This window comes from Podarcis erhardii (genome assembly GCF_964252035.2).
Source record: "Podarcis erhardii genome assembly, chromosome: 8".
NCBI classification, from domain to species: domain Eukaryota; kingdom Metazoa; phylum Chordata; class Lepidosauria; order Squamata; family Lacertidae; genus Podarcis; species Podarcis erhardii.
In genome coordinates this window covers 11,447,311-11,468,572 of record NC_138499.1, presented here as the reverse complement: position 1 = coordinate 11,468,572, position 21,262 = coordinate 11,447,311, and the positions used below count along the sequence as shown (strand labels likewise).

The 21,262-nt window shown below is 43.9% G+C and overlaps 1 protein-coding gene across 4 annotated transcripts in view; it reads left to right on the top strand.

Annotated features, from left to right (window-relative positions):
- The window catches only part of EFR3A (EFR3 homolog A), an 89,707-nt gene extending 69,879 nt beyond the window's left edge, over positions 1-19,828 (top strand). The window contains exons 19-25 of one of the 4 annotated variants that reach the window (XM_081874148.1): positions 1,241-1,368; positions 10,969-11,057; positions 11,619-11,667; positions 11,911-12,014; positions 13,418-13,467; positions 15,375-15,508; positions 18,715-19,828. In XM_081874148.1, the coding sequence (XP_081730274.1) occupies positions 1,241-1,368; positions 10,969-11,057; positions 11,619-11,667; positions 11,911-12,014; positions 13,418-13,467; positions 15,375-15,480 (526 nt within the window). In that variant the 3' untranslated portion in view covers positions 15,481-15,508; positions 18,715-19,828. Of the gene's footprint in view, positions 1-1,240; positions 1,369-10,968; positions 11,058-11,618; positions 11,668-11,910; positions 12,015-13,417; positions 13,468-15,374; positions 15,509-15,609; positions 16,001-18,714 lie in introns of those variants that run through there. The other 3 variants (XM_081874149.1, XM_081874146.1, XM_081874147.1) reach the window with 3 other exon arrangements.
- Positions 19,829-21,262: the final 1,434 nt, after the last annotated feature.

Here is a 21,262-nt window from a genome sequence, read left to right as displayed (position 1 = left end):
GAGGACAGATCTTCTGCCCAAGACCCTGGAGAGCCTCTGAAACTCACGAGTAGACAGTACTGGGCTGGGTGGACAAAATAGAATCATAGAATTGCAGAGTTGGAAAGGACTGTGAGCGCCATCTAGTCCAACCTTGTGCAGTGCATGAATCTTTTGCCTAATGTGGGGCTCAAACCCTTGACCCTAAGGTTAAGAGCCTCAAGCTCTACCAACTGACCTATCCTGAGTACATAATCTGCCTTGTTCTTCAGGTTCCTGTGTTCCCCAGGTTTTAATGCAAGAGTGGGGGAGCTTTCTCAGTCCCTTCTGAGCAATCTCTTGGAGACAGATTCCAGTGTCGGGCAGAACCAGAAGCAAAAGTGTGCAGAGCAATCAATGCAAATTTTACCTTTGTGCAATAGTTTGGTTTTGACACACACATTCACCCTGCTCTGCTCTGTAGAGAGCCAGTGTGGTGTAGTGGCTAAGAGCAGTGGACTCGTAATCTGGGGAACCGGGTTCGTGTCTCCGCTCCTCCACATGCAGCTGCTGGGTGACCTTGGGCTAGTCACACTTCTCTGAAGTCTCTCAGCCCCACTTACCTCACAGAGTGTTTGTTGTGGGGGAGGAAGGGAAAGGAGAATGTTAGCCGCTTTGAGACTCCTTCGGGTAGTGATAAAGCGGGATATCAAATCCAAACTCTTCTTCTTCTTCTGTATCCTCCATTCAGACAAGCAAGAGGCATTATCAGAGTTCAAAGACACATTCTAGCCAGGTACAATGGTACCTCAGGTTAAGTACTTAATTCGTTCCGGAGGTCCGTACTTAACCTGAAACTGTTCTTAACCTGAAGCACCACTTTAGCTAATGGGGCCTCCTGCTGCTGCCGTGCCATCGGAGCACAATTTCTGTTCTCATCCTGAAGCAATGTTCTTAATCTGAAGCAATATTTCTGGGTTAGCGGAGTCTGTAACCTGAAGCGTATGTAACCTGAGGTACCACTGTACAAACACTCCAGGTGTGGAGCAGGGCCAGTGAGGGGTATGGCCTGTGGAGAAGGGGTGTGGCTAGGTAGAAAGGCCTGGAAGGCACATCCCTGGTCTTGTTGGTACTAAATACTATTTAAGAATCAGATCTAGGGTGCAATATGCACCTTTGGGTAATTCTCTCTAACCTACATTCTGAACCATGCCTCTCTTTTTTCCTCATGCTTCTTTTATCTAATGGTTTTAAATCCACAATTGCAAATTGTGTTTTGAAGCCTGCCCAAGTCCCTGGAGAAGGACGAAACGAGCTTGTTCTTCTTGACCAACCAAATGGCAGAATCGCTGGGTGGCAGCGGCTACTGCGTGGAGAGACTGTCTGTGCCATATGTACCACTTGTGACAGGTAAGCCCCTGGTGGCTCACGCATCCTCTTCAGCTGTAGTCATTGACCACTGTTTATCATAGCTGCTTTTTTAAGGGAGGGGGGTTGCATATAGCATCCTTTGGTGCTTTCCAGCAGTCCAGCACATTGGAAGTGCAACCAGGCTCCCCATCCTCAGTGTAGGAGAATCCCAAATACTCATAATATTATCTGAGTGAAATGCATATGCATACATTTTTAGAAGCATATCCTACTGACTTTCTTGATTGCAGCTATTTATATCCATCGTGGAGGCCCTTTGGAGATGAATAAATGCTGTGATACATTTCACTGCTAGTGAACAACAAAGTCTTTTTGGATCTAGTTTTAGGCATACTCAATAGTCTTATTGATTCTGTGACTCTATATTAATAATAATAATAATAATAATAATAATAATAATAATAATAATAATAATAATAAATTTATTATTTATACCCCACCCATCTGGCTGGGTTTCCCCAGCCACTCTGGGCAGCTTCCAACAGAATATCAAAATACAATAACCTATTAAACATTAAAAGCTTACTTCAAGAGGGCTGCCTTCAGATGTCTTCTAAAAGTCTGGTAGTTGTTTTTCTCTTTGACATCTGGTGGGAGGGTGTTCCACAGGGCGAGTGCCACTACTGAGAAGGCTCTCTGCCTGGTTCCCTGTAACTTGGCTTCTCACAGGGAGGGAACAACCAGAAGGCCCTTGGAGCTGGACCTCAGTGTCCGGGCTGAACGATGGGGGTGGAGACGCTCCATCAGGTATACTGGACTGAGGCCGTTTAGGGCTTTAAAGGTCAGTACAAACATTTGAATTGTGCTCGGAAACGTACTGGGAGCCAGTGTAGATCTTTCAGGACCAGTGCTATATGGTCTCGGCGGCCGCTCCCAGTCACTAGTCTAGCTGCCGCATTCTGGATTAGTTGTAGTTTCCGGGTCACCTTCAAAGGTAGCCCCACGTAGAGCGCATTGCAGTAGTCCAAGCAAGAGATAACTAGAGAGATACCTATATACAGAGTGAGAAATGCACACATACATGTTTAGCTCTTGGGGGTGAGGAACAGGCTCCTTCTCCATCACTAACATATTAAATGCAGTTGAAAGCATTCCAAAGGAATTGAGACCAAGATTCTTTTTCGGGTAGCCCATTTCTTTAGATTCTGGCCCAAAAGTTGGTGGCTTTTCTGCTGCCCCAATTTTTTTCTAATTTTCTGTATGGTATGTCATCCTAAAACTTCTATTTCCATTCTTCTGCATCTTCGGAAATGTAGCTCTATTCCCATCTGGCAAAAAGCCTCATAAATGCAGGCGCAAGTCGAAAGGTAAATTGGAGCTGCCACTGCTTGTTCCCGTTATAGCTTCATGGTGGTTAGCACCCAAAGAAAGCCAAATAAGCTCCTTATGCTCATAGATAGAAAATCCCAGTGTTGTGCGATTTTCCTTTATTTCCCCTGCTCCTAGTAGCTGTGACCCACACAACTGTAGACATTAGGGCTACCATACAGGGTGTCCTGGTTTTTACTTTTTGAAATAGGGCAACCAGGGCCGGATTTAGGTTTGATGAGGACCTAAGTTACTGAAGTAATGTCCTTTATATGTCCAGCTGTCTTTTGTCAACAACAAATTGTCGCTGTTTTTTGTGTTGAATATATGTTGCATGGTAATTTATGAACCTGATAGGCATCTAAGGCCATTTGCCCATGTTGCCATGCAACCAGTCCATGCAGAATGTAGGCACCCTATACAGTGGTACCTCGGGTTAAGTACTTAATTCGTTCCGGAGGTCCGTTCTTAACCTGAAACTGTTCTTAACCTGAAGCACCACTTTAGCTAATGGTGCCTCCCGCTGCTGCCATGCTGCCGGAGCACAATTTCTGTCTCATCCTGAAGCAACTTTCTTAACCTGAGGTACTATTTCTGGGTTAGCGGAGTCTGTAACCTGAAGCGTATGTAACCTTTTTTTTTTTTTTTATAAATATTTATTAAAGTTTTTAAATATAAATGCACAAATAATAAACAATCTTACTTCTATCACAGACATAATTTCATGACTTCTTTGGACTCCCTCGCGTCTCCCGCTCCCATTTACATCGTTAAAAGTTTTTTCCAAACAAATTATCAACTTGTTTACAATCTCATGTCCACACATTCAAATATAATCTAGCACTTCTTCCAAAAAGTTTTATATTTTCTTTAGTCTCACTTATCATCAAATTTCAAATCTAATTTAGTGGTGGCCAATTTTTTATAATCTAGCATCCTTCTTAACATTCAACCAAATTACAATGTTTTTGTAGATACTTCTTGAATTTCTCCCAGTCTTCCTCCATCTTCTCTTCTCCCAGGTCACGGATTCTGCCAGTCATCTCGGCCAGTTGCATATAGTCCATCAGTTGCATCTGCCACTCTTCCAGTGTGGGTAGATCTTGAGTTTTCCATTTTTTTGCGATGAGTATCCTTGCTGCCGTTGTTGCATACATAAAGAATGTTCGGTCCTTCTTTAACACCTTCTGGCCGACAATACCCAGAAGGAAGGCCTCTGGTTTCTTAGTGAAGGTATACTTAAATACCTTTTTCAGCTCATTATATATCATTTCCCAGAATACCTTCACCTTAGGGCATGTCCACCAGAGGTGAAAGAATGTTCCTTCGTTTTCTTTACATTTCCAACATTTATTATCAGACGAATGGTATATTTTGGCAAGTTTAACTGGGGTCATGTACCATCTATATATCATTTTCATTACATTTTCCTTCAGAGCATTACATGCGGTGAAGTTCAGCCCAGTGGTCCACAACCTTTCCCAGTCCTCAAACATGATGTTATGCCCAATGTCCTGTGCCCATTTTATCATAGCCGATTTAACCATTTCGTCTTGTGTATTCCATTTTAACAGCAAGTTATACATTCTAGATAATACCTTAGTCTTTGGTTCTAACAATTCAGTTTCTAACTTCGATTTCTCCACCTGGAACCCTAACTTTTTATCATTTTTAAAAACTTCTTTAATCTGAGCATAATGTAACCAGTCTCGCACCTTATCCTTCATTTTCTCTAAACTCTGCAGTTTCCAATTGTCTCCATCTTTTTCTAATATTTCCCAATATTTTGGCCATTTGGCCTCCATATTGGGTCTTTTTAGGGCCTTAGCCTCCAGAGGTGAGAGCCACCTTGGAGTTTTATTTTCCAGTAAGTCTTTGTATTTTGTCCAGACATTAAACACTGCTTTCCTGACAATATGGTTCTTAAAGGCCTTATTGATCTTAACTTTATCATACCATAAGTATGCATGCCAACCAAAAGCATTGTTAAAACCTTCCAAGTCCAACACGTCAGTGTCTTCGAGAAGTAGCCAGTCTTTTAGCCAGCAAAAAGCTGCGGCTTCATAGTACAACTTTAAGTCTGGCAGGGCAAAGCCCCCTCTTTCTTTCGCATCTGTTAATATCTTAAACTTAATTCTGGGCTTTTTGCCCTGCCAGACAAATCTGGATATATCTTTCTGCCACTTCCGGAAGCACTCCGTTTTGTCCACAATCTGTAATGTTTGAAACAAAAACAACATTTTTGGCAATACATTCATCTTGATAGCAGCAATTCGGCCTAACAAAGAAAGCTTCAATTTTGTCCAACTATCCAAGTCTCTCTTAATTTCAGACCAACATTTTTCATAATTATCCTTAAATAGACTCAGGTTTTTTGCTGTTATGTTTACCCCTAGGTATTTTACTTTTTTAACCATAGTTAGTTCTGTTTCTCTCTGAAACCGTTCCGACTCTATATCTGTCAAATTTTTTCCCAACACTTTAGTTTTCTGTTTATTTAATTTAAATCCTGCCACCCGACCAAAATCCTGTATCAGTTGTAATACTCTTTTCGTACTAGATTCTGGCTCCTGCAGAGTCAAAACTAAGTCATCTGCGAAAGCTTTCAATTTGTATTGTTTCGCTCCGACCTGAATCCCTTCCACCAACCGGTCCCCTCTGATTAAGTTCAAGAGCACCTCCAGAACCGAAATAAATAACAAAGGGGAAATCGGGCAGCCTTGTCGTGTTCCTTTTTCAATTTTGAACTCTTCTGTAACCACATTGTTAACTATTAGTTTAGCCTTTTGTTCTGAATATATTGCGTCAATCCCATTCTCAAACCCCCGTCCCACTCCCATTTCATTCAAATTTCCCTTCATAAATTTCCAAGAAATATTGTCAAAGGCCTTCTCCGCGTCTATAAAAATTAACACTGCTTTTGTATTTATATCTGTTTGCAAAAGTTCCAAAACGTCAATAATGTTCCTAGTATTTGCAAACATATGTCTGCCTGGGAGAAAGCCTGCCTGGTCTTTATGAATTACTTCATTAAGAACTCTTTTAAATCTACTTGCCAAAATGTCTGCAAATATTTTGTAATCCACATTCAGAAGGGAGATGGGACGATAGTTTTTAAGTTGTGTCTTTTCAGCTTCAGATTTTGGTATCAATGTGATAAAAGCTTCCTTCCACGATTCCGGCGCCTTCTTCCCTTCCATAATTTCATTACAGACCTCCATCAATGGTTGGATCAGATAGTCTTTTAATGTCTTATAATACTTGGAGGTCAGGCCGTCTGGCCCTGGAGATTTGCCCAATTGCATGTTCTGGATAGCTTGTTCAATCTCTTGCTGTGTTATTTTGTTATTCAGGATTAATCTGTTTTTTTGTGACAACTTTGTTAGTCCATTTCTTTCCAAAAATTGTTTAATCTCAACCTCATCTTGCGGCCCTTGAGTGTATAATTTTTTTAAGTATCTCTGGAAGCACTTTCTAATTTCCATGGGGTTCTGGATATTTCTTCCTTCAATTTCTAGGTTTGTAACTGTATTTAGTTTCTGTCTCTTCTTCAACTGCCAGGCTAGCAGTTTCCCACATTTATTTGCCGATTCAAAAGTTTTTTGTTTCATTAATTTAATCTTCCATTCTATTTCTTGGTTTATCAATTTGGAATATTGAGCTTGATATAGTTTAATTTCTCTCAGAATCGGCTGTGACTTCGGATTTGATCTTAATTTCTTCTCCAATTCTTTGATTTTCTGCAAAATCTTATCTTTCCTTTCATTTTGTGTTCTTTTCTTTACAGTGTTCTGTTGTATCAAGAACCCCCTCATCACAGCTTTGCTTGCGTCCCAGATAGTTCTTTTTTCCACCGTAGTGTTCATATTTATTTCAAAATAGTCCTTCAGAGTTTTTTGGGCCTTCTTAACGATCTCCTGATCTCCAAACAAGCTATCATTCATCTTCCATCTAAAGGAGCCGGTTGGCAAAAGTGTCATATCCATCTTCAGCGCATTATGGTCGGAGCAGGTCTTTGGGCAGATTTCCACTTTTCTGACCTTGGGTGCCAGACCTCTAGATATCCATATTTGGTCGATTCTTGTCCAAGTCAGTTGGGCTTCAGAGAAGAATGTTCCCTCTCTTCCCAGGGGGTTCTTAGTTCTCCAAATGTCAATCCAGTCCATATTGTCAGCCATTTCAAAAAAGGTCTTTGGCAGTCTGCCATCTTTTGTGACATTTTGATTTTGTGACTTATCCATGTTTGTCGATACGACCCCATTCATATCTCCCATCATAATGATGTTGTTGTAGTCCAGATAGTCCAGCATGATCTCATGCAACTTCTTGTAAAATTCCGATTTCCCGTCATTTGGTGCATAAATTCCTAATATCAGAATCTTTTCTCCTTGATGTTGTATCTCAATTCCTAATATTCTTCCATGTTCGTCTTTGAATAAGAATTTAGGTGACAGGCTCTCTTTTGCATATATCACCACTCCTCGCTTCTTTACTCTGTCCGAAGATATAAATTCTTGACCAAGTCTTTTGTTTATTAACACCTTTCTATGGAGCCTAGTCACATGTGTTTCTTGTAAGCAGATAATATCCAATTGTTCTTTTTTTAATATATGAAAAATTTTCCTCCTTTTTTCCGGGATGTTGCAGCCATTAATGTTCCAACTCATAAGTTGCAGAGACATCCTGAATAAATCTGGTTATTTTTCAAGGGGTGGTATCTTATTCAGAAGATCTTCAGGGTCCAAGGGTGCAGGTTCCTCTGGTGTTTCAGGCCCTGGAAGTTGGTCAATTCCTTTGTGAAGGTCCTCTCCGTATACGTTCAGAAATTTATCTCTATCTTCCGATGTTCTGATTTTGATCTTCTTCCCTCTAAAAGTAAAAGATAGTCCTTGAGGAAATTCCCACCTAAAGATGATTGAATTCTTCCTTAGTAGTCTTGTCAACTCCAAATAGTTAGATCTAAGATCTAGCAGTTGTTTAGGAATATCCTTGTAGATCTCAATTCTTTTGTCCAAAATATCCAGTGACTTTCCGTAGTGTAGGCCCAAAATCTTATCCCTTTCCTCCTTTGACCTCAGTATTATCAAACAGTCTCTGGGCTTCTCTTTCTTTAGAAGTCTTCCGAGCCTAAAAGCCGAGACGATTTTAAAGTCCTTTTCCTCTAAACTCCAAAATTTGGAAAATTCTTTAGTCAAAAACTCAGCTAGGTTGCCTTCTTCCACTTCTGGTATTGCTCTTATCCTTAAATTGCTCTCCCTGTTCCGCAGTTCAAGCATGGACAAATAGGTCTGATGTTCACCTACTTGTTTACAGAGTGGTCTTACCTCTTGTTCTAAGTTTTCAAGTTTTTGGCTGGTATCTTCAGCCAATTTCCGATTTTCCCCTGCAGCCTCCTTCAATTCTCCGATTGCTTGAGTATTCTGTGCAACTTGTCCAGATAATTTATTTAAACATTCTATGTTCTGCTCAATTTTATATGTTTGCTCATCGGCTTTCTTGTCCAAAGATTCTACTTTCTTATCCAAAGATTCTAATTTTTCGAAAATTTTCTCTAAGATAGCAGTGCTTGCCCCTGAGGCCATATCTTCCAGTTGTAATTCCTCAGTTTCTCCCTCCCCTGCCCGAGGCAGAGAAACAGCTTCCACCTCAGAAGGCAAAGTAGGCACAGATGATCTACGTGCCTGTGAGGCTGCGGTTAAAGTTGTCAAAGTTGTTTGTTTAGTTCTTCCTCTCCTTCTTGTACCACTCATTCCAAAGTTATCTAAAAGTCAAGGTCAAGCTGAGTTGTTCCCATGAGAAAGCCACGGCCCAGATGGTAACAGTCAACAGAGGGCCGGGAAGAGGAAAGTAAAATAAAAGTCACTGTTATAAGTCCCAAATCCTCTAGGGGGAGTTTAAAATATTTCAGGAAAGAAGTCAATTTCAATTAAAATAAAGTCAGATTTTTAAGTCCAGGAACCTTCAATAAAAAGATTTTTCAGCAGAGTTGAGGTTCAGTACAGCAACAGTGTTTCTAATGGTGCAAGCTGGTAATCCAAATGCCTTAAAGTAACAAGTTCAAACTCTCTCAGATTGTTTCAAAGTTCAGATTCAAAGTATCCAAACTGCAAACTGCAAGCTGACAGCTCAGTTTCTCAGGCAGCTCCAGCGCCTGGGGTTTTTAGTTAGAATGTAGCTCCAAAGGGAGAAAGATATCCCCGTGTAATTAAAATTCATAAGAGTCCAGCACATAGAGTAATTGTTCCACTTAAAATAAAGTTCAATGGGTGCTCAGATCAAATAGTTTAAAAGATCTCTCTTTGCCTCCACTCCTCCAGCTCTTTGCGTTCAAGTTCAATGGGAGCGGAAGACGGACTTCCTGTTTTTCGTCACTCCGCTTTCAGCCAAATTCAATATTTTAAAGTCCCAAATTGCATAGAGTCAGATGTTTACTCACGGGTTGTTGTTTTCAAGGCATAAATTTCAGGAAGAAAGGTCAGCGCTCACTGGCAACAGCTACGCGGCTTCACTCCGCCGATTGCGGAACGACCCACAGCGCCGCAGCCTCCTCCGCGATCCGGAGCCCCTTACGGGGTTCCTTCAACGTTTCGGTGGCCGCTACAGGCGCCCGCCGGGTCCCAGGACCGCAGGCTTCTGCTGCCTGCGGTTTTCCGTTTTGGGTCTCCGCTGCGCCGTAGCGGACGACCCTTCTCGTGCGGAGCTTCCCTTCCCCGTTAGGAAAGGGCAGCCATTACCCTTCGCGCCGCCTCCGGAAGTCTGAAGCGTATGTAACCTGAAGCGTATATAACCCAAGGTACCACTGTTTATAGAAATGAGCAAACCAGTGATATTTTAGGGAGCAGGCTAGCAGGCGAGGGCCATTACTTACATCATAGGAGCCTCCACAACACAAAACACTGTTGCTGTATGTAGGTTTTATTTTATTTGTTTTTTATATTATATTTTGGAAATGTACACCCAGGTTTTTTCCCCCCTTTACATTTTTTGGGGCCCCCCAAGAGAGTGGGGCTCTAAGCTATAGCTTTAGCTTATATGTAAATCCGGCACTGATGGCAACCCTAGTAGATGTAGCATATTTGTATGCATCTCATAGGTATTTTTTCCCAAATGTTTTTTTATCTATCTTCGCATTTATATCCCACCTTTCCTCCAAGGGCTCTCCTATCCTCCATGTGATCCTCACAGCACCCCTGCGAAATAGGCCAGACTGAGAGGTAGTAATTGCCCAAAGTCACCCAGTAATCTTCATGGCCAAGTGGGGATTTGAACTCCTGTCTCCCAGATTGCAGCCTAGCACTCTAACCGCTACCCCACGCTGCCTCTTTGCTGCCACTGTGCTTCTGCGCACAGTTCAAGTGGCTGGTATTCTCTTGCAAAGCCCTTGATGGCTCAAGGCCTAGGAATTGGAGGCACCAGCTATGAACCTGTCTGCTTTCTGACACCTTTATGCCTTCCTGTAATAAATAATAATAATAATAATTTATTATTATACCCTGCCCATCTGGCTGGGCTTCCGCAGCCACTCTCGGCGGCTTCCAACAAAATATTAAAACACAGTAATGCATCAAACATTAAAAGCTTCCCTAAAGAGGGCTGCCTTCAGATGTCATCTAAAAGTCTGGTAGTTGTTCTCTTTGACATCTGGTGGGAGGGCGTTCCACAGGGCGGGTGCCACTACCGAGAAGGCCCTCTGCCTGGTTCCCTGTAATGTGGCTTCTTGCAGCAAGGGAACTGCCCTTGGCACTGGACCTTAGTGTCCAGGTAGAATGATGGTAGAGACAGGTAGAGACTCTCCTTCAGGTATACTGGACCGAGGCCGTTTAGGGCTTTAAAGGTCAGCACCAACACTTTGAATTGTGCTCAGAAATGTACTGTAAGTGTCCTACCTTCTGAAATTAAGTAGAAGACAACTGGAGAGAGGACCTTTTCATTGATGGTGACCCAGTCACAGGGCATTTCTCCCAGGGACACTTAGCTGATGCCGACTGTTAGTTAGGGGTTAGTTTTGCCTCCACCCATGTAAGCCAGAGGTCTTATTGGAGTTTCAGGATGAATTCCAGCCAGGCAAAAGCACTCAAATAGAGTGTGAAGCAGGCAGGTGAGGGGTGTGGCCTGGAGACAAGAGGTGTGGCTGGGCAGGGTCCTAATGGCCAGACATAGGGGCCTGGGAGGGGCCACTGAAATTTGAATTGACTCGCTTCAGTTTGGGGCAAAGAAAAGAGGAAAACACAATGATGTCTTGACGAGACAGGCATTTCTCTTTTTGTTCAGATGAAGACAGGTTGTCCAGGAGGAAAAGTATTGTAGACACCTTGTCAATTCAGGTAGACATTCTGCCCGGCTGCAGCCTGGATGAAAAGGTATGTAACAGTTCCATTAAAGAAAAGATCATGCATCTCCCCCCCCCCAAACATTCTTCTGTGCTTTCAGTCTATCTATATACAGTGGTGCCCCGCAAGACGAATGCCTCGCAAGACGAAAAACTCGCTAGACGAAAGAGTTTTCCGTTTTTTGAGGTGCTTCGCAAGATGAATTTCCCTATGGGCTTGCTTCGCAAGACGAAACATCTTGTGAGTTCTTGCGAGTTTGTTTCTTTTTACTTTAACCCGCTAAGCCGCTAAGCCGCTAATAGCCGTGCTTCGCAAGACGAAAAAACCGCAAGACGAAGAGACTCGCGGAACGGATTAATTTCGTCTTGCGAGGCACCACTGTACCACAAACTGTGGTAGTCAGTATTGTGATTTGCATTTGCAGATCTACTGTACTGCATTTAAAGTAAAAATGTCACCAGGAAAAAACACACACACATGATTCAAAGGGCTGTTTTTCGGGTGGAAAAAATATTTGAGACACTTAAGATGAATTGTAGCTGACCTTTTACTGCGGTTGACACAGTAGCCTAAACACTATTGTTTCTTTAGGCAAATAGCACTGAAGAAATCACCTTTGAGACGCTGAAGCAGGCAATAGGTAAGAAGGTTTTGCATTTCTGTATTCACTAGTAAAAATAATATGCTCCTTCAAGGGTGAATTATTTCACTTCACTCTTTGTTTAATACATTGGCCCTTAATTGGAATGAGGATGAATAATATTCCTGATGTTTCCCTTTGCTTTGTTCCCACGTTTCTGGTTACTCTGTTGATGCTGTTAGCAGCTTAAAGTCATTGGCTTAAAGTTGGTTGGTTTCCCCCCCACCCTCATCTCTCCCAAAGACAACAATGGGCTTGAGGAACAAGAGAAAGAAAGGAGGCGCCTTGTGATTGAAAGATTCCAGAAGGCTCCCTTTGAAGAAATTGCTGCACAGTGTGAAACCAAGGTAAGTACTCGGGCCATGATCCGCCTACTCGATCCTGCTAAGGGCTTAAACAGATGCACCAGGTACGCTGGACCTCATTAGCAACGAATGTCAGAGACAAAGTGCTAAGGCTCTCCTGTCTCTGGACTAGGGATAGCCAACATAAGACCCTCCAGATGCTAGGGACTGCAACTCCCATAATCCTCAACCATTCACCATGCTGGCTAGGGCTGATGGGAGTTGGAGTCCCAAACACCCCTCTATACTTAGATGCCGCCTCCTCCCCCATGCATACAGGTACCCTTTGGCAGGCATCTTACAAAGAAATCTTCTAGGGCAGGCTTCTTCAACCTTGGCCCTCCAGATGTTTTGAGACTAAAATTCCTCTCCCTCCGGGTCATGTGGCAAGCATGACTAAGCCACTTCTGGCGAACCAGAACAGCGCACGGAAGCGCTGTTTATCTTCCCGCCCCGCTGGAGCAGTACCTAATTATCTACTTGCACTTTGACATGCTTTCAAAATGCTAGGTGGGCAGGAGCAGGGACCAAGCAATGGGAGCTCACCCCATCGTGGGGATTTGAACCGCCGACCCGTGGATCAGCAAGCCCTAGGCTCTGTGGTTTAGACCACAGTACCACCCACGTCCCCTTGAGACTCCTTCGGGTAGTGATAAAGCGGGATATCAAATCCAAACTCTTCTTCTTCTTCCTGTGGGTCTCTTTGTGATGCTAAAAGGTTTGTGTGGAACCCCTCCCCTTTGAGAGACCCTAAAATTTGTTTTGTTTAAAAAAATGCCTATCCCCATTTCGGCAAGTTGACCATTCCTGCTTTTGTGCGTCAGCAGCTTTGACCTGCGGCCCTTTGAAGGGATGACGATGGTTCAACGTGGCCCTTGACCCCAAAAAATGGTTAGCCACCCCTGCCCTAGGAGTTTGCCTTTACAATTTGTGGCTTACAGACACGCGTTTTGGTGTGAGCAAGTTTCCTTGAAATGGTTATGCACCTAACTTTTTGCAAGGATATAATCCTGGATGTGTACCCCTCCCCTAGCACATCAGTTGTGTGAATCACTGGCAGTCCCTGGGAAAGGGACTGCACATCTGGGTGTGTCCCCAGTGTCAGGCATGCTGCTGCCCCCCACCTCAAGACAGTCATGTGCTCCCACAGGATTTCTGGTCATGGACGCCAAATGCATAAGCTTCCATGCGATTGGGCAATCCCAGCTGTGTGGGTGCCCACAACCACCATGTCCAATCCCAGTAACTTCATGGTGCCCTAGATGCCCGCAATGCCAGTGGATTCTCATACAAGATCAGTGCTGCTATTGCTGGCTCTGTTTTTTTCCAGACCAATTTGTCAGAAGGTTGCGGTGGTTACCCAGCACCCCCCTCTCCCTAAAATATCCAATATGTTCTCTCTGCAGGCAAACTTGCTCCACGACAGGCTGACACAGATATTGGAACGGACCATTCGGTAAGAGTTTGTGGAAGTGGTTTTGCGTTTGTGAAGAACGCAAGGCAAGGCTACCAGGTTGCTCCTTAAATAACTTGTGTTTCCACTTTATTTTGGGGTGGGGGCAGGGGGAGATGTTGGCTGCACTCCCATCCATACTTCCTAGGGTCCCATTAACATCTGTAGCACTTCCTTCTAAGGCAGGGGTCGGCAACATTTTTTGAGGCCGGTCCGGTCCACTCCCTGGCCTCAGGCTCTTGGTGGGCCAGAGTGTGCGCGCCCATGCGTGCGCTCATGCTATTTCCGGCGCTCTTCTGGGTCGAAAGAACACAAGAAATAGCGTATATGCACGCGTACAGGCAATCCTCCGGGATTTCCGGCGCACTTCCGACCCGGAAGTTGGTTCCCATGTTGAGGGGGGGGGAATGGCGCTGTGGGGGGAAAAAGCACAGAATCCCCACCGTGGGCCTCTTCCAGGAAGCTCATGGGCCGGAACCAGCCCATGGGCCTTAGGTTGCTGACCTCTGTTCTAAGGGATTAGACCAGGGGTCAGCAAACCTTTTCAGCAGGCGGCCGGTCCACTGTCCCTCATACCTTGGGGGGAGGTGGCCCAGACTATATTTTGGAAGAAAAAATTGAATGAATTCCTATGCCCCCAAATAACTCAGAGATGGGTTTTTAATAAAAGGACACCTTCTACTCATGTAAAAACACCAGGCAGGCTCCACAAAATTCCGAGACTTCCGGTGGAGCGCGAACCCGACGCAAGAGATTTTTCCCGGGAGGGAAACCCTAGCTATTTCGGCCGAAAAGGGAGGTTTTTCGGGCTAAAAAACCTCCCGATAATCCTCTGGTGGGTTCCAGAGGTCCAGGTTCCCGGCGGTGCCGATTAGCTGCCCGTCCGGCCATCAGGTAGCCTCCGAAAAGGAGGTGAAGAGTACGGCGGAACGGACAGCTGGCTATCGAGAAGGCAGGCCTTAGTTTGCCTACCCATGGATTAGACTGTTAGTAAGAGATACCAGTAGACCTAAACTGATTTTCTCAAAGAGCATCTTTGAGAAAAGAGCATCTCTGCGCTACAGAGTTAGAAACTGTGGTTCTGTGAGGAGTGGTGGTGGTGGTAACAATCTCTGTAACAGGCTTCATCGCACCTTTCCCACAGTATATTTCCTATGATTCTTCATGGGAAGCCATGATAGTTTTCTCATTGGAATGTAGATTCCAGCGTATAGTAGATTCCAGCGTATAGTTAGCAGAGTAACCATTTAAACACATTGCAGGATTCTCCAGAAACAGACCAGAGGCAATTGTATTTCATCCAACAGAGCTTTACTGCTACTGAAGGCAAATGAGCATCGTGGTCACAAATCCAATACATTCAGGATTGGCTTCCAAAGTATAATGTTATGCAAAGAACCAAAATATGTTGAAGGGGGTTTATGAGTAAGTCAGACATGCGCTGTAAAGTTGAGTAGTCGTGCATACTTGAGCAGAGAGCCATTGAATATTGTAGTTGAGTGAACAGCAGAATGAAGGAGATAAGTATGAAGGCAATTGCTATACCAGAAAGCTTTAGCTATGACACATGACTTAGCTGGACAGAATAGCTGTTGTTTAGGAATGCTTAAAGCATAAATATTGCTGTATCTTTCTATCTGCTCGGCACTTTCTTCCCTTCCCAGGTGGGATTAAAGTAGTGTCCATTTCAATGCTAAAGAAATGCCTATTAATTGATCCGATAGGGTTGTCCAGGCAAACCCACAGGGGGTATTGGGTATCACCCCAATATTTCTCCCAGCAGTACCTCAGGCAGGAGACAACCTCAAAGGAGTGCCTCATCGCAAACACTTAAAAGCAAGACAAACAAAATGGTGAACATGCAGTAAAGCCTAAAAACAATGCCTCTATTTGTTCTCCATCTTCCCCAGGCCTCCTCCGAGCCCTTCTGGAACGGTGGCGATTAACACTGGACACAACCATTACCAGTCCATCCCAGTCTACGAGATGAAGTTTCCTGATCTTTGTGTGTATTGAGTGTCCTCTGAATTCATCAAAAAGACAGGTTTTTGGCTTCTCAGAAAATTATTTCACCAAGTTTAATGGGGTGTCTGCCCCGAGCAGATTACATTATATTTTGACTATGTTTTTGTTTTGTTTTTATAGGTGAATTCTCCAACACTTCTGCTGTGTCCCAGTAATAGTGAATTAGTGATAGATCTATACCGGACTTTCCACATGATTAGTTACTTTATTAGTAGTTCTGTGATGTTTTCCCCAGTGTTAACTGCACTATTGCCAGCTGGTGGGGCACTCATGCGCTATTGTGCAACATGAACAGGACAAGAGAAAGGAAGAGAACATTTGTGGCATGAAATGTTGCAGGATTTCAGCAGGGAAGCCGTGGGACATGCACCGATTGGAAAAAAGCAGTATTTCCACCCAAAACAGGCACAAACAGTATTGAAAGCAAGATTGCTTATGAGCACAAATCTTCATAATGAAAAAGACTTCTGGAGGGGTCCTTATTCATCTCCACTGAATTCAAGACATATTTTTTTTAAAAAATATTACTATTTGGAAGGCAAACCTTTCTTTCGTCCCGCCCCCTCCAATTTGTTTATTATATCTTAGCATTTTTTAATTTTAGACTACAGTTTGCAAGTGTAGTTTTGGATGGGCTCTTTTCTTTTTTTTAACCATGAGTTTTTGTAACCTTTTTTGACATATGTGTTTTTGGCAACACTGATATATTTACAGCACAGGGTAGCTCTTTATTTGCATAGAATTTACAGCTCCCAGGGAGGAACCATGAGAGTTATAAACAGGCTTGAAATATGTTTAGATTTCTGAAAGTTGTTGGGATGAAGAAGATAATCCATTCATGGAGAGGAAGTTGTGCACACACAGTGGTCTGGTTTGCATGCTAAGCCCAAACCATTGCTTTGCACAAACGTGTTAGATCCCAGAGACAATATTGCAGCTTTATCACACCTCCCTAGTCATTTTACTTCTGCACTGCATGGAGCTAAGCTATGGTTTGGCTTAACACATGGTCAAAACCCAGGCTGCAGACAAGAAGCAAGCTGTAATGAAAGTTTGTCCTATGGCTTACAAAATGCAGTTTGCCCGGAGAAAGCTAAGCCTGGGTTCAGACAAAATGCGTAGCCAAACCGTGCCTTAGCTCAGGCATAGGCAAACTCGGCCCTCTGGATGTTTTGGGACTACAAATCCCATCATCCCTAGCTAACAGGACCAGTGGTCAGGGATGATAGGAGTTGTAGTCGCAAAACATCTGGAGGGCTGAGTTTGCCTATGCCTGCCTTAGGTGGCAGCAGCAAAACAACAGTCAGTGTGAAGCAATTGCAATATCCTTTCTGGAAGTCTGGCCACTAGAATCCCAGCCCAGGAACTGGAGCTGCATACAAGTAGCATTTATTGCTACCAGTTATCTGTTGGTGGAGTCTGGGATTCATCTCACCCCAAGTGATTGGCAGCAACTTGACTTGCACAAGATTGGACTTTCAGCCTGGGAAAACTCACACATGGTTCCCTCTGTCACATGTGTGCTTCGTCCTGTTGGATCAGCACCCTGGTGCAGGCCCTAACAGTTTGTATTCCTTTCAGTGGCAGTGCTCCATATGGGACACGGGTGGCGCCGTGGTCTAAACCACTGAGCCTCTTGGGCTTGCTGATCAGAAGGTCGGCGGTTCAAATCTCCGTGATGGAGTGAGCTCCCGTTACTCGGTCCCAGCTCCTGCCAACCTAGCAGTTTGAAAGCACGCCAGTGCAAGTAGATAAATAGGTACCGCTGTGGCGGGAAGATAAATGGCATTTCTGTGTGCTCTGGTTTCCGTCAAGGGGTTCCATTGCGCCAGAAGCAGTATAGTCATGCTAGCCACATGAACCGGAAAGCTCCATATAATGTTTTGGAGCCTTAAATACTTGTTATTATAGAGTATTGGAATGTGCTGTGCATCCTGCCAAAGGCTATAATGTGGAGACCCGTGCATGCATGAGGCTCCTAATGCTGACTGCCCTATATGGAGTATTCCCTTCCACCCACTGCTGGCAGTTGGAGGATTTGCCCCATGTTTGTGGGGCTGCATCACCAGCCCACGGTCAGGGCGTCTTGCTTGAAAGGCAAGAAGCTTTCTGTTGGGGTCTCTGGAATTGCACTATCCCCCCTCCCCTTCTAAAGGAATATAATTTCTTACAGATTTGTGGTTTTGAAATGCAGAGTATTTTGTTAATGAGAACTTCGGAGCAATTAAAGGGAAAGCAAGTTATATATTTGATATGGCAAGGGATATGGTAAAGGCATTTTAAAGAGGTTAAGTATTTCATAACGTGCTGAACTGTGAAATGGGTGTGAAGTATTTCTGTGTGTGTGTGTGTGTTTAGCAAACCTTTGTATTTGATGAAACTTGTATATCTTTAGAATGTTGTTGTCCAGCAATAGCATACAGTGGTACCTCTAGTTGCGGACACGACCCGTTCCGGGGTGCCATTCGCACCCCAAAAAGTCCACAACTAGAGCGGCGCTTCTGCGCAAGTGCGGAGTGCACAGAACGCTTCTGCACACACACACGGCGAAACCCGGAAGTAAACACTTCCAGGTTTGCCGTGTTCGCAAGTTGAAAAGACGCAACAACATGAGGTATGACTGTATTCTATAGCCCTCTTAATTTGTATGTGCTTTACTGGATTTAATGGTTAAGTTAAATTTTGTCGGCCCATGTGTTTGGTGTCAACACACTGCCTGTGCAAGGTTAGAGTGTAATATTCTGTTAAAGCTGAACTGCAAAATGTCATGTAAAGAATGTGATAATACTCAGCAGGGCTGTTGCCCTTCCCTGTTGTTCTGTACATAACATGAAGTATTGAGTGTTGTGCCAAAGATTTCTCCTGCTTCCCCCCTCTCCCCAACCATTCTCCATCAATTTATGAGAAAAGAAACAGCATTCAGAAAACAGAAGGGATAAAAATTTCTGTGAAATTCTCGTGGGCCAGGAACACTTGTTGCACTTACCTGACTTGCGAGGTGGCCAAGGAGTGTGTATGAATGTTTTGCCTTTCATTCTACACAGCGTCTCTCCAATGGTCTGCACTATGCAGTCTTCTTGGGTGCCTGTTTTTCAGAAAAAAGCTCCATGACACCTCAGCCAGATCCTTCTGTAAGTACAAGGGAGCTGTCTACTGTCTACACCTAGCAGCTGGTCAATGCCATTGTCTTTTAAGTGAAGCCTTCCGTTTTACTGCTACTTACAGGACTTCCCACACTGCCCTAGAATTTTAAAATAAACCAGCACGGAAAGACTATTTTTTTAAAAAAAAAAAAAAAAAAAAACAGGAAAGAGGAAGAACTTCCCTTAAGAACGAAATTGGCAAGCGCAGCAGTCTCAAGGGTTTGGTGGTCACATGTACCCAAACACATACCCCGGCTTTTTCCACTCTTCAGATAAAGTCCAGGGGAAGATGCCATGGGCCTTTTTCAGATCAAGAAACTAGGGAGGCTACAGAGTGCTGCAGAAATGCTTAATGGAGATAAAAACACACAGCCGTGGCCTCCTCACTGCAAGAAAGTTAAGCTCAGTCCTGCACCCACCAGATTCTGAAAAGTCTCTTTTTTCAGGGTAAGAAATCTTCTGAGGAATTGTAGTGTGAATGCCACACACCACTTTTCATGCAAGTTTTCGGATCCTGGCCTGTATACTTAAATACTAATAGGTCAGCAACTTTAATCAACTTTGCATTCGTCTCTGTTGTTTTTTAAAATTTTCTTTAGAAATGGTAGGAGATCCATGTGTTGGAATAAAATGAAGATACAGCATTAGGCCCTGTTCGTTTTTCAGGTTAGCTGCTGATTTAACCACTAGGACTAGTCTTCCCCAAACTCTCAAAAAATGGGATGTTTTCATAATGAAGTCTTCTCCTGTTTGGCTAAAGTATGGGGCATCAATGTTTTAAATAATAATTGTTTTAAGAAATTATGGACCCTGTAATTGAGGGGTGACTAACCTTTGGCCCTCCAGATGTTGTTAGTCTACAGTTCCCATTGTCTCTGACAGTTGGCCTTGCCAGGTAGAGAGGTTGACTGGAGTCTAGCAACATCTGAAGAACCCACAGGTTAGCCACCCTTGCTGTGAGCATGTTAAGCCAGTTCTAAAGGGCTACAGACTTCGCTTTTATGCATTGCCCCAGCAGGATTTTGACCCTTCCGGGTAGCGGCACCCACCCTGTGGAACGCCCTCCCATCAGATGTCAAGGAAATAAACTATTTGACTTTTAGAAGACATTCGAAAGCAGCTCTATATAGGGAAAGTTTTAATATTTTGTGTTTTATTGTGTTTTTAATCTTTTTGGGGGGAGCCACCCAGAATGCCTGGGGCAACCCAGTCAGATGGGTGGCATATAAATAATATTATTTATTATTATTATTAAATTATTATTCTGTTCCTACAGCAGCCCCCATTTTTACACCAGGAGAGAGCTAAGAGATTACCTGGTGCCAAATCTAATGCAACATGAGGACCCGCAATCAGGAAACTCCCCAATTTGTTGATTCCCAAACTGTCTTAAGGTTCTCATACAGCTCCTTTGATCTGTGATCCCTTGTATGAGGAAAATACTTTGCGTGTGCAAGATAAAAGTTGTTGTGCATATACATGTTGCATGCCCTCCAACATTTCTCCAATGAAAATAGGGGTGCCCCATTCCATCATGATAATTGTACTATTTAGACCCCCCACATCTTACTGGGTTGCCCCAGCCACTCTGGGCGGCTTTCGACATATATGAATACAGTGGTACCTCGGGTTACATATGCTTCAAGTTACATACACTTCAGGTTACAGACTCCGCTAACCCAGAAATAGTACCTCAGGTTAAGAACTTTGCTTCAGGATGAGAACAGAAATCATACTCTGGTGGCGCGGCGGCAGCAGGAGGCCCCATTAGCTAAAGTGGTGCTTCAGGTTAAGAACAGTTTCAGGTTAAGTACTTAACCCGAGGTACCACTGTACATAATAAAACATTAAACATTAAAAATACTTCCCTGTATAGGATTGCCTTCAGGCGGCTCAGGGGTCGGATAACTCCATACCCTCCAACATTTCTTCAATTAAAATAGGGATGTTTTAAGGAAAAGTGAAAAGTAAGGGACTCTGGTGGCACTGTGGGTTAAACCACAGAGCCTAGGACTTGCCGATCAGAAGGTTGGCTGTTCGAATCCCCGCGATGGGGTGAGCTCTCGTTGCTCAGTCCCTGCTCCTGCCAGTCTAGCAGTTCGAAAGCACATCAGAGTACATGTAGATAAATAGGTACCGCTCTGGTGGGAAGGTAAATGGCGTTTCCGTGTGCTGCTCTGGTTCACCAGAAGCGGCTTAGTCATTCTGGCCACATGACCCGGAAGCTGTATGCCGGCTCCCTCAGCCAATAAAGTGAGATGAGCGCAGCAACCCCAGAGTCGGCCACGACTGGACCTAATGCTCAGGGGTCCCTTTACCCTTTACCCTTTACCTTTAGGGAAAAGTGGAATGTTCCGGGATCAAACCAGAAACCAGGACAGCTTCTCTGAATCAGGGACGTCCCTCTGAAAATTGGGGCACTTGGAGGGTCTGATGTTGTTGAGCGAAAGAAAAGACACTGCAGATGTGGCTTCTGCAGAACAATTATCTCTGTACAGTGGTACCTTGGATTACATACGCTTCAGGTTACAGACTCTGCTAATCCAGAAATAGTTAAGAACTTTACTTCAGGATGAGAACAGAAATTGCGCAGTAGAGGTGCGGCGGCAGCGGGAAGCCCCATTAGCTAA